Here is a 13893-nt window from a genome sequence, read left to right as displayed (position 1 = left end):
AACTCAATCCCAGTCAACTGTTTGATTCTAAAATCAATTATCTGAATCTAAAATTTATATGGATAATCAAAGGAACTAGAAACTCCAAAATAATTTTGATGAAGAATAACAAAATTGAAAGACTCACACTACATGATTTCAAGATATACTATAAACTATAGTAACCAAGACAGTATGGCACTGGTGAAGAGACAGTCCAAGTAGAAGAATATATCAGAACACAAAGTACAGAAATAGACCCACACATATGTGGTAAATCACTTTTTGACAAAATGCCAAGAGAATTCAATGGAATTCTTTTCAAAACTAGTGCTGGATCATCTGGATATTCACATGGAAAAAAAATAAACCTTGACATTCTACTTCACATCATACATGAAAATTAACTCAAAATGGATTATAGATGTAAAACTTAAAACTATAGAACATCTAGAACAAAACATTAAAGATAAGCTTTGTGACCTTGAGATAGACAAAGATTTCTTAGATATGGCACCAAAAATATGAATCATAAAAGAAAAATTGACAAATTAGAATTTAACCAAAAAGAAAAAACCCTTGATCTTCAAAATTCATTGTTAAGAGCGTGACAAGACAAGCCACAGATTGGAATATCTGCAACACATGTATCAAGCAAAAGACTCATATCCAGAATTTAAAAATAACTCCTTATCAATAATAAGACAAACAATCTTTTCCTTCTCCCCACCCCCAACAAATGAGCAAAAGTTTTAAACAGACATTTTACCATAGAATATATGGCCAATAAATATATGAAATGAGTCTCAACACCATTAGTCCTCAAGAAAATCCAAATTAAAATTACAATGAGAAGCCACTATATGTCCGTGTGAATGACTAAAATTAAAAAGTCTGACAATTGGTAAATTGTTCGTATTAATTTGGAGGAATTGGAAGTCTCATACATTGCTGGTAAAAATTTAAATTTTGGAAAACAGTATATAGTCTCTTAAGACATTTAACATGCATTCCTGTCCTAGCAAAAATAAAAACATATGTCCACACAAAGATCTATACTCAAACTTCCACAGCAGCTTATTTGTAAGAGTCATACACTGGAAGCAACCTGCAGGTCTACCAAAATGTGAGTGCATAACAAATTGTGGTCTATCTATAGAATGGACTATAACTCAGCAATAAAATAAATTAATTAATGGTTCACTGAACATGATGGATGAATCTCAAAAATCATTAAAGCATAAAAAGTGAGTAAAAGCAAACAAAAAATAGTACATATGGCATAATTCCATTTATATGAAATTTTAGAAAATGTAAACTAACCTACAGTGTTTGTCTGGAGATGGAGATGCAAAGGTGCATGAGGAAAATTTAGGGGTGAGGACAGTATACGTTATCCTGATTGTGGTGATAGTTTTATGGGTGTATACACGTGTCAAAACTCATCAGATTCTACTCTTCAAATATGGGCAGCTTATTGTATGTCATTATACATCAAGTTGTAAAAAAACAAAAAACAAAACAAAGAAAACATGCATTTATTATATAATTTAGGATTTACTAAAAATATAATAAATAAAACAATCAAATAAATGAGTGCACATTCCCTATGTTTCAGCAAGCCTAGGTTTGAAAAATTTATTCTACGGAAACATGAAGCACCAATCCTTAAGAACATGTGTTTGAGAACATTTATCACAACATTATTTATAGAATCAAAACCAGAAACAACTTAAAATATACCTCACTACATTACAGTATAAAAGACTATTAAGCAGCTATTCAAAGGATAAACTTTATATACATGCTTCAACTTGGAAGGATGTTTAAGTGAAAAAGTTCAAATTATTGTGCATGCTATTATGAGATGACACAAGATAAATGGACAAATGGATAAGACAGCTACACGTTAAACCGTTACTATTGGCTGAGCTAGAAAGGCTTTGGAAAAAGATTTTTCACACATTTATGAATTATTTAACTTGTAAAAACGAGTACATTTTACTTTAATTTTTTAAAAAGCAAAAAATAAAATAAAGACAATATTCGTCTTGCTTTGAAATGCATTCCAAAAAATATGTTGGGTTGAGGGTTAGGGAGGGAGCTGAAGAGGGAGAGGTAAGATAAAGAAAGTGTAATAAAATGTCATTGGTAGAATCCAGGTAAATAGTACATGGATATTTGCCGTACTATTTGAAAATGTCCATAATGAGCTTTGAGGGGAAAACTTACATGGAATGGAGAGTGAGGGGTGTGCGGGAGAGAGAGAGAGAGAGAGAGAGAGAGACTGAGGTGGGTGGGTAGATAGGTGGATAAATAGCCAGACTGACGAGGCCTCTGGTCACTGAAAAAAGCGAATCCACAATGTAACAGATAACTCACTCCTTCCTGGATTGTCCAAGCTCCAGGCATGTTCCTTTTGATCAACCCACCAGCATACCTTTTGAGTCATTTAATTTTATGCTGGAGTCACTGTGGAGTATGCTCTGAAGTGAACATCAAGTCTGGATATCTCTCAGATGTATAGACTCTCCAAACATACAGAGGCCTGTGGAAGCTTCAGGGCCTCAGAAGCCCTCGAGTCTTAATGGTCTTAAGGGCAACCTCTGCCCCTAGGTATATCTCTTCCCAACCTCACAGAGGAGGTCTGATCATAATCTGCCTCTCACCAGCTCCTACTGAGTCCTTGACTTCTTTGTTATACCCACTAACATTGTTAAAACAATACTGTGAGGCTTTTCTCTTTTTGAGGAAGTCAAAGCACAGAGCAATCATGTCACCTAATCTAATGCTCTACTCTAGGAAGCAGTAGAGTTTGGCTGTGGGCTCCTACGCCCACAATCCTGACACTTCTACTCACATGGCTATGGCTGTTTATACAAGGGGGAGGAGGCAGGGGCTCTTGACTCCAACCCAACTCCAAACTCAAACTCCAAGATTGCAATGGGACTCTCTGTAGCCCATGAGCCAATGGCCAGCAGGCCAGATGGGAGGATAGAGAGCATCCCCTGGCTCCCACTCTGGGACTTGCCTAGAACACCTGTTATGTTCTCCCTCATTTGGGGGCCAGGGCATCCCTGGCTCCTGGAGAGTATGGAGAGTTTCCTCCCACTGTGCTTAGGCCACACCCAAGAAGGACAGATTGTCTCTCCTCACACGTACTGTCTAACTCAGGCACGCCAGTGACTTGCAACAGACTGCAGTTCACTTTCTCCTCTGTGACACTCTGGGCCATCCACCTAAATCAATGCACAGCAGCAGCTCCAGGCATCCCATCCTGAGACTGCATTTTGATAAGAGTATAGGGGAAGCACTTTCCCTAAAACAGTCTTATTCTGGTTCATCTTCATCCCTGCCCTTCCTGGTCCAGAGACTCTGCCTGGGCTCAAGCAATGATGGAAAAGTATCCTCAGAGGACCAGGATGCATGCTCAGAGTTCTGATTCCCCAAGTAGAGGCACAGCGAAAGGCCCAGTGTTCCCAGCAGGCACTTAGGAGGCCTTATTATTATACTAAATCAGGCTCACTTCATTGGCTGCAAACGGTGGAGTGATGTGACCATATGTCACTGGGCATTAAACAAATCCTAATGAGCTAAAAATATGTTTCTTTTAGCTAATTGACCTCTTTGGCCTTCATAAACCACTTGGTAAACATCCTCAGATAATGATTTCCAGAGAGCAGATTGTGGCTCTCAAGTGTGCTGAAAAAGCACCCCCTGTCCCCAAGTCTATCTCCTCTGGCTGCCTGCTGAGACACCCATGAGTGCCTGCCTGCTGTCTGCACAGCCCATGAAGTGTGTGCTGGAAATAATAGGGCAAAGTGAGAGGAGTAGAGCCAGGCCTCTCTCCCAGTGTTCTTCCCCAGCTGTGTGACCATGCTTTGAACCATAGTTGTCTCACTTGTTGAGTGAGGGAAATGTCCACCCCTGGAGGGATGCAGAGAAGAAGCAGGGGTTCTAGGATCTAGGAAGGACTCACATGACTTTCATGTGAAGGAGCAGAAACTAGGAAACAGAGAGTCCAGCAATTGGTTCACCTGGGATTGTCTCATATGCTCCGTGCAGATAAGGAGACTGGTCTTGGTACCTGTGGGGCCTGGGACCACAGAGACCCAAGTTCTACTACTTAGTTCTCCCTGAGAGCAGCAGGCAGTGGGCTGAGCCCTCAATTAGCAGGAGAATGGACACTCCCTATATCTCAGAGCTAATTTCATCTGACCTAGAGTCATTGGTTCCATTATGTCTGGAAGGCAGGTTCCCTCCTCACTCACCAGGTCCAGACATGTCATTACCATCATTTGAAAGCTGTCGGGAGGACCACACAGGTTCCCTGGAGTCATTAGCAAAACATAGGAATAAACTTTAAACCTTGAAATTGATAGGAACCTCAGACTCAAACTCTGCACTGTCTGAGCCAGTGACCCCACAAGTTTTTTCTCTCCACCCTCACATACCCCACTTACTAAACTGTTTCTTCAGCTATGAAACAGAGATAATACCTAACAGAGAAAACTTAGTAGTTGAGTGTTTCCTTCTTGCTTGACACTGTGAAGTACTTTACACATATTTTCTCACATTATTACACAATAAGTGAGACACTTCCCTAAGACCATGGAATAAAGAATGACAGAACCATGCCTCCAATGATTTCTACCAAATTTGAGAAGCATCGACCACCCAGTGTAGTGGGGAAAAGTTATTTACTTGCAGGTTAATAACTCTACTTGCAAAGAAGACTATCAGCTTGTAAAGCATAGAGCATAGTTCCTGTATGTGGCAGGAAATCAAAAATAAATGGTAATTATTCAAACTATTATGTACAGAGATGACACAGCAAAATGACATTTAGTATACCTTCTGGGTTAAACCACCTTGTCCCCTTCTGCCCAGTCCCTAGGGCTGATGAGCTCGAATTAGACAGGATTAAAGGCTTACTGAAGGTGGAAACCACACCCCTACTCCCGCATTTAGCCTCAGACCTTCTGTCTGCCAGCTGAGAAGGACAAGGAAGGAGGGCAGCCGCACAGGGCAGCGCTGTGGCCTTGAACACAATCAAGAAAATTTCTGTGCAGGAGCCAGCCCTCCTTCTGATTCTCCATGACAAGAGAATGGGCCCTGCTCTTGTCCACACTGCTCTGTGGCCTGGCTGGCCCCACACACCTCTTCCAGCCGAGCTTGGTGCTAGACATGGCCAAGGTCCTCCTGGATAACTACTGCTTCCCGGAGAACCTGATGGGGATGCAGGAAGCCATCGAGCAGGCCATCAAGAGTCGCGAGATCTTAGGTATCTCAGACCCTCAGACACTGGCCCATGTCCTGACGGCCGGGGTACAGAGTTCTTTGAATGACCCTCGCCTGGTCATCTCCTATGAGCCCAGTGCCCTCATGGCTCCCCAGCAGGCGCCAGCACTCACCCACCTCACACAAGAAGAACTGCTTGCTCAACTGCAGAAAGGCATCCGCCACGATGTTCTGGAGGGCAATGTGGGCTACCTGCGAGTGGACGACATCCCGAATCAGGAAGTAGTGAGCAAGCTGGGGGGCTTCTTAGTGGAAAATATCTGGAGAAAGCTTATGGGCACCTCTGCCTTGGTGCTGGACCTCCGACACTGCACTGGGGGCCACGTTTCCGGCATCCCCTATGTCATCTCCTACCTGCACCCAGGAAACACGATTCTGCATGTGGATACCATCTACGACCGCCCCTCCAATACGACCACTGAGATCTGGACCTTGCCCCAGGTCTTGGGGGAGAGATACAGTGCTGACAAGGATGTGGTGGTTCTCACCAGTGGCCACACTGGAGGAGTGGCTGAAGACATAGCATACATTCTCAAACAGATGCGCAGGGCCATCGTGGTGGGTGAGCGGACCGTTGGGGGGGCCTTAGACCTCCAGAAGCTGAGGATAGGCCAGTCTGACTTCTTCCTCACTGTGCCTGTGTCCAGGTCCCTGGGGCCCCTGGGCGGGGGCAGCCAGACATGGGAGGGCAGTGGGGTGCTGCCCTGTGTTGGGACACCGGCAGAACAGGCCCTAGAGAAGGCCCTGGCCATTCTCACCCTGCGCAGAGCCCTGCCGGGAGTCATGCGGCGCCTACAGGAGGCCCTGCAGGACTACTACACACTGGTGGACCGCGTGCCGGCCCTACTACATCACCTGGCCAGCATGGACTTTGCCGCAGTGGTCTCTGAGGACGATCTGGTCACTAAGCTCAACGCTGGTCTGCAGGCTGTGTCCGAGGACCCCAGGCTCCTGGTGCGAGCCATTAGGCCCAGGGAAACCTCTTCTGGGCCCGAGGCTGGAGCTGACTACCCCCCAGAGGTGGTCCCAGCAGTGCCAGAGGATGAGATTGCCCGGCAGGCCCTAGTGGACTCCGTTTTCCAGGTGTCGGTGCTTCCAGGAAACGTGGGCTACCTGCGCTTCGACAGGTTTGCAGATGCCTCTGTGCTAGGGGCACTGGGCCCATACATCCTGCACCAGGTATGGGAGCCCCTGCAGGACACGGAGCACCTTATTATGGACTTGCGCCAGAACCCTGGGGGGCCGTCCTCCGCTGTTCCTCTGCTTCTGTCCTACTTTCAGGGTCCTGACTCCGGCCCGGTGCGCCTTTTTACCACCTACGACCGCCGCACCAATGTCACACAGGAGCACTTCAGCCGCACGGAGCTGCTAGGCCAGCGCTATGGCTCCCAGCGTGGGGTGTACCTGCTCACCAGCCACCGCACCGCGACTGCTGCTGAGGAGCTAGCCTTCCTCATGCAGTCACTGGGCTGGGCTACGCTGGTAGGTGAGATCACGGCGGGCAGCCTACTGCACACCCACACGGTGCCCCTGCTGGAGACGCCGGAGAGTGGCCTGGTGCTCACTGTGCCCGTACTCACCTTCATCGACAACCACGGCGAGTGCTGGCTGGGTGGTGGAGTGGTGCCTGATGCCATCGTGCTGGCTGAGGAGGCTCTGGACAAAGCTCAGGAGGTGCTAGAGTTTCACCGCAGCCTGGGGGCCTTGGTAGAAGGCACAGGACGCCTGCTGGAAGCTCACTATGCACGCCCAGAGGTTGTAGGGCAGACAGGAGACCTGCTTAGAGCCAAGCTGGCCCAGGGGGCCTACCGCACAGCTGTGGACCTGGACTCCCTGGCCTCTCAGCTCACAGCCGACTTGCAGGAGATGTCTGGGGACCATCGTCTGCTGGTGTTCCACAGCCCCGGTGATCTGGCAGCAGAGGAGGTGCCTCCACCACCCCCCGCCATTTTTTCCCCAGAGGAGCTCTCCTACCTCATCGAGGCCCTTTTTAAGACAGAGGTGCTGCCTGGCCAGCTGGGTTATCTGCGTTTTGATGCCATGGCCGAGCTGGAGACAGTGAAGGCCATTGGGCCACAGCTGGTACAGCTGGTGTGGCAGAAGCTCGTGGACACAGCTGCACTGGTTGTCGACCTGCGCTACAATCTTGGCAGCTACTCCACAGCTGTGCCCCTACTCTGCTCCTATTTTTTTGAGGCAGAGCCCCGCCAGCACCTTTATTCTGTTTTTGACAGGGCAACCTCGAGGGTCACAGAGGTGTGGACCCTGCCCCAGGTGGCTGGCCAGCGCTACGGCCCCCACAAGGACCTCTACATCCTGATAAGCCACACCAGTGGGTCAGCCGCTGAGGCTTTTGCTCACACCATGCAGGACCTGCAGCGAGCCACAGTCATTGGGGAGCCCACAGCTGGGGGAGCGCTCTCTGTGGGCATCTACCAGGTGGGCAGCAGCCCCTTATATGCCTCCATGCCCACACAGATGGCCCTGAGTGCCAGCACTGGCGAGGCCTGGGACCTAGCAGGGGTGGAGCCTGACATCACTGTGCCCATGAGTGAGGCCCTCTCCACAGCCCGGGACATAGTAGCCCTGCGCGCCAAGGTGCCCACTGTGCTGCAGACAACTGGGAAGCTGGTCGCCGACAACTATGCCTCTCCTGAGCTGGGGGCCAAGATGGCTGCCAAACTGAGCCGTCTGCAGAGCCGCTACTCAAGGGTGACCTCAGAAAGCGCCCTGGCTGAGATGCTGGGTGCTGACCTGCAGGTGCTGTCTGGGGATCCACACCTGAAGACAGCTCATATCCCTGAGGATGCCAAGGACCGCATTCCTGGGATTGTACCCATGCAGGTGAGATACAAGGGAGACTTGGCCCAGCATAGTCCTGGGGAGAGTTGACCAATTGTCCACACATCCAGGGCTTTGTGCATGGTACAAGACAATGGCTTCCAGACTTGTTTTCATGCTTAAGTTTTCATTAGTCACATCTTTTTCTCTCTCTCATCTTGTCATCTTAGTTGCTCCCTATGCCCATGGTATTTCTGAGCACTTCTGTGGAACATTGGTGCCCACAAGAACTCAGTTTGAAAACCCTTGGTATAAAAGGAGCTTCACTCTTGGCTGGTGGAAAGCAAGTGTTTGCAGGGCTTCTCATTGTCAGTTTCGTGAAAGGGATCAATAAGTTGCATGAGATTACTACAATTTCCTCCTCTGGTAATGTGGGGTTTGTGTTAATGCTTATTACTTGCCTACCTCAGGGGTCCACAGTTTTTGTAGATGGATTGTTTTTGTAGATGGATTGTTAATCTTTCAGATCCCTTCCCCTGAAGTTTTTGAAGACCTGATTAAGTTTTCCTTCCACACTAACGTGCTCGAGGACAACATTGGCTACTTGAGGTTTGACATGTTTGGAGACTGTGAGCTACTCACCCAGGTCTCAGAGCTGCTGGTGGAACATGTCTGGAAGAAGATTGTACACACGGACGCCATGATTATTGACATGAGGTCAGTGGACTAGGGGTCAGTGGTTCTTGGCCAAACCAGGGAAGTTGCCAGAACAGTAAAAGCTATGGGTCTATTCAGGGGGAAAAAAGGACCCTGGGACACAGGACTGGAGCTAAAAGGGACTAGGTCACCTGATTATCAGGACTCTGGCCAGGTAGTTTAGGGGTTCTGGTTAAATTTGCTGGGCAAGATCCCAGCACTGGTAGATTTTTAAAGCTCCTCTTATGATCTCAATGTGCATGCCAGGCTAAAAAAATCACTGGACCAATTCTGTTGTCCCCACATGTGCCTGGTCATAGGAGTCCTTGGAAAGGGAGTGGGGAGGAGGAAGATAGACATGAATAACACTGATTCCAGTGCCCTATACCAGCCCTACTGAGTTAAAAGCTCTAGGGATGACATCAAATGATCTGTGTGTTTGATAGGTATCATCACAGGTGATTCTAATGGTCAGTCATGTTTGAGACAGCTAGGTCTCCACCTGTGGTTGTGGCTCACATCATACAAAATCAGCCCATGACTACCCTGGTCATGAGAATCATAAAGCCAGAGTCTCAGAGAGAATGTGCAAATTAGCCACTATCGTTGCAAAAAGAATTTTTTGCTTCACAAAATGATTATTGAAAGGATGCTTTCAGCTAGCCACCTCCCTTCTGCTTCTGTAAAGATGTGCCCCATAGAGGTGGATTTCTGTCTTATAACAGGGGGGAGGTCAAAGAATGCCCTGGGGCAGTGGCCAGACCCAGGCACCCTGTGACTCCCAGGTCCATAGGCAGGCTCGCCATGGGCACCTTTCATTGCACAAGGGAAGGGCAGGATGCTCCCCTGGGATGCAGACAGTTCCCACCCCTACCTACTCTCATTACTAGAGATACAGCTAGGATTGGCTGAGATGGAGTTTCCAGGTCTTGTAGTTGGCCTGCAGCATTCCCATGGTTCTTAGTTATCACTAGGTGGCTCTGGATCCCAGAGACTTGTTCTCCTTCCTAGAAGAGAAACCGTCTCCCAGGGTTCTATGGTGTGTGTCCAGAACTTGAGCTTGAGGTCTCTTGTGTGTACCTCTGATTTCTTTACTCTTCAAATGCTATTAAACAGCCAAACTATCCTCATGCTAAGTCCCTATCTGCTTAACTGTACTAGCCACATTTTTTGAATAGCCTACAGGTGTGCTTTGCTTAAAGCCCTTTCCAGCCTGAGGTATGGATGTTCAGACACTGAGGTCATGGTCCCTGATCCCAGCTGGGCCATCCTAAATCATCAACCAGAAGAGGCTCCTAACACACTGCCAGCCTTGCACTCTTCATTTCCAAGATAAGGAGATAGGCCCAGGGAGGTCACAAAATGAGCTAAATCTAAATGGCTCGGTACAAGTGCAAACTCCACTTTCGATGCATGCAACTCTGAGCACTCCACAACACTAAGTGCTACATTAGGATACCTCAACTAAGACACCTAGTGGGTTTTGTGAAATTATCAAGAATGCAACTGGGGAGGACCCTGTTACCAAAATGTGTTCCTCTCATAGGCAGCATGGGTGCAGAGGAGCAGTCTGTGGTCAGTAAGCAGGGGAAATTTATTGAGTTCCTGACTACAGGACTTGTCAGAGCCTTTAATATAATGTATACAATATGTATCACACAATAAATATGTGATTAGAAAGGCTGAGTATGATATGCAGTATATTCTAAATAAATTTGACCACAAAGTCTCTTGTTCTCAAAATACTTATACTCTGGGGAACGCCAACCAAATAATTCTGTAGGAAGAGGAAGGGGCACTAGACCGAGGCTGCCTGGAATTAGAACTTTCCACAGGACAAAGATCTGGGCCTCCCATAGGGGCATCAAGGGTCTCACTGTGAGCTCTGCCCTCAGTGGCCTCCACTCCCTTCTCACAGGTTCAACATTGGTGGCCCCACCTCCTCTATCTCTGCCCTGTGCTCCTACTTCTTTGAGGAAGGCCCTCCCATTCTGCTGGACAAAATCTACAGCCGGCCCAATGACTCTGTCAGTGAGCTCTGGACTCACTCTCAACTTGCAGGTGCGTGCAGAAGTCTTCCATTTCCTGTTCTCATTCTAGAAACTTCTGGAAAATTAGAGAAAGACATTTGGGTTCAGGTTAAAGTAATAATAAGTGGAATAAAGTCCCTGTCTTATGCCATGCACTTGCACGTATGATCTTTAATCCCCGCAAAACTAGTACAATTATGCCCATTTCCTAGAGGAGAAAAATGAGTCTCAACTGCGTAGACTATCCTGTCTAACATCACTTAGCTAGTAAGTGAAAGTGCCAAAACTTAAACACTGGCTTGTCTAAAACCCAAATGCCTCCCATTCTCCCCACTATAACCATCAGCCTACAAGACAAATGCAGAACTAGAAGGATCCCCCTCCCCTGCCCATTGCCAAACCTCATTGGGTTTCCAGTGCTCATCTTACCTGAACACTCAGCAGCAGCTCAGCATACCTGCCAAAAGAAAGTTCTGATGCTGGTGGGGCTTTCGTTACCTGCCCTGGGCCCAGAGCAGAGGCTGAAGCAGTGCAAGCCCCATGCTTTATAGAGCCACGACTTTCCCAGCCCTGTTCCTGGTGGACAGCCTCACTCCATCACCCTTGCCCAGTGCACAAAACCAAAGAACCTGCACTCCCATCAACAAAAGGGAACTGGGAGACCAAAAGAGGTATGGCTATAACTAAAAAAGCACCCTACAATTTTCCTTATCACACGAGCATTTGGGGGGAACTTTCAAGACACATATTCAATAATATTGCAAAATGTAAATAAAAATCAGAACCAGGTGAATTCTAAATTCAAATAGACATTCAAGAGTAGGGGATTAAAATAGACTCAGCTCTGTAGGTCATGGTGTCCTAGAATTGTGATGTCCAATATGAGAGCCACTGAGCAAGGAAATGTGGCACATATGAATTATGATGTGTAAAGTGTAAAGTGAATGCCAGCTTTTGAACATATTTTATGGAAAAGATTTAAAATATCACATCAATAATTTATTAATTATATTTTTGAGAACATATTTTAGATATAGTGAGTTAAATAAAACATTATTAAAATTCATTTCATCTGTTTCTTTATGCTTGTTTAATGTGCCTACTGGAAAACAAAATGACATCTGTGGCTCATATTGCATTTCTGTTAGACATCATTGTCCTAGAGACTTGTCAAGTCACAAATTTGGCTCCTCTGAGAATCTAAAGTGAAAAGAAAATCTGGTCAGTTTAACTGTTCTCATTATTCATAAAAAAGAAGTATGCCCTTTTCTGAAAAAAGTCAAGTCTTTCCCCACTATTTGGTAATAAAAGAACCTGTATGGGGGCCCAGGGGGCTCTAAAGCACTTACATGCTTAGGATTGGGTACATGTTCTTATCTGCATTTTACAGATGCAGATACCGGGGATTCAGAAAGGTGAAGTGATTTGCATGTGGACACAAGCATGCAGAACTAAATTTCAGGCCCTCATCTCTTGGGTCCAGGCAGTTCGAGAAGGCAGGTTCCCCAGGGAGGTGACTTGACTCCCCATCTTGAAAAGCCTTCTCTCTTGCAGGTGAACGCTATGGCTCCAAGAAGAGCATGGTCATACTGACCAGTGGTGTGACAGCCGGCGCTGCGGAGGAATTTACATACATCATGAAGAGGCTGGGCCGGGCACTGGTTGTTGGGGAAGTGACCAGTGGGGGCTGCCAGCCTCCACAAACCTACCATGTGGATGATACCCACCTCTACATCACCATCCCCACAGCTCGCTCAGTAGGGGCTGCAGACGGCAGCTCCTGGGAAGGGGTGGGCGTGGTGCCCCACGTGGCTGTCCCTGCAGAAGCAGCCCTCACCAGAGCCAAGGAGATGCTCCAGCACACTCTGATGAGGGTCCGGCGGAGTCCAGGCCAGCAGGGCCCCCAAGAGGGCCTCCGTGGGCAGAGCCCCAGGGTGAGCGGGATCTCTGGGCCACACATCATGAACGCTAAGGCACCTCAGGCACGTGGTCCTGCATGAGTCCCACAAGGGGCAGAAAAGGGCCCTGCTGAGCTCTGGTTAGGCTTTGTGTTGGAAGTACCCTTGGAGCTCATCCATCCCATCTCTTTGCCACTGCCAGAGTCCTTTCTGTTTGAACATCTAGGGACAGGGAGCTAGCCTTCTCCACAGTAGTTATTTTGGGGGAAGAGAAGTCCAGATCTACCCCAGGTAATGGATGCCCTGTGAACACATGTGAATATTGGGCTGCAAGTTTTCCTCAGGTAGCAGCCCTCGGACACTTGAAGGCAAGTCCATGCTTACTTAGAATCTTCTCTTCCCTATCCCAAACCCTCTCAATCCAATTCTACATAGCAAGTCTATTTTTCCTTCACATGTTATTCCCACACCCCTGTTCTCCAGCTTTTGCCAGGGCCCCAAAAGCCATGCGGTGTCCCAACATGCCATATTGCTACCAGAAAGGAGAGCAGTCCTAGGTGGTAGTCTGGGTGGCTGCCCTACTCATTCAAGTGTAGCCTGTAACTGCGCTGGCTTTAGTGACCAAGCCCACTCCTTACAGGGTGAGAAGCTTGTAGCATGCAGATCCCACGACCTCCTCCAGAAATGAGCAAACCCCAGAAGGAGACAGGGAGCCCAAGGGTGACCCGAGGGAAAGAGGCCCCTGGCTAGTGCCCCGGGAGCCATGAAACCCTGCTCTACTGGAGTCATTGGGGACCTAAAAGTGAGAGACTTCTAGGACCCTGCCCAAAGTAACAGCGAGGGTGAGGCTAGAAGAGCAGGAGGGGACCCCAGCCCCCATTTAGTGCTTCTGGAGCCCCAGGCTCCAAGATGTCTGAGTGAAGATTAAGTACTAGTCCCTCCTGGCCTTGCTGTCTGGTGAGACCAGGCTGCAACTGCCACAGGCCACTTCCCCCAGGGCATTGGGCTGACTTAACCATACAACGCTGATTTCACCAGCCCTTCTGCGCCCCAAATCCAGAGAGCTGTGGAATCTGGGCACACTGCTGGGTTATTACCTATACCAAGGAATTTCCCCCCTGGAAAACTTTGAAACAACCCTACCTAAATAGGAAAGCCCGGATAGAAGGGAAGATTTCACTCAAGTTCCTTTTCCTTCTGCTAAATTC

At 47.7% G+C, this 13893-nt stretch overlaps 1 protein-coding gene across 1 annotated transcript; it reads left to right on the top strand.

Annotated features, from left to right (window-relative positions):
- The first annotated feature begins 5076 nt into the window (after nt 1–5076).
- On the top strand, nt 5077–12752 carry RBP3 (retinol binding protein 3). The gene is given in 5 exon segments (XM_011355459.1): nt 5077–8124; nt 8588–8778; nt 10676–10818; nt 12342–12715; nt 12717–12752. Coding segments are annotated over 5 exon segments (3792 nt in total).
- The last annotated feature ends 1141 nt before the right edge of the window (nt 12753–13893 follow it).

This window comes from Pteropus vampyrus, unplaced genomic scaffold, assembly GCF_000151845.1.
Source record: "Pteropus vampyrus isolate Shadow unplaced genomic scaffold, Pvam_2.0 Scaffold20, whole genome shotgun sequence".
Lineage (NCBI taxonomy): Eukaryota > Metazoa > Chordata > Mammalia > Chiroptera > Pteropodidae > Pteropus > Pteropus vampyrus.
This window is presented reverse-complemented; position numbering and strand designations above follow the sequence as displayed.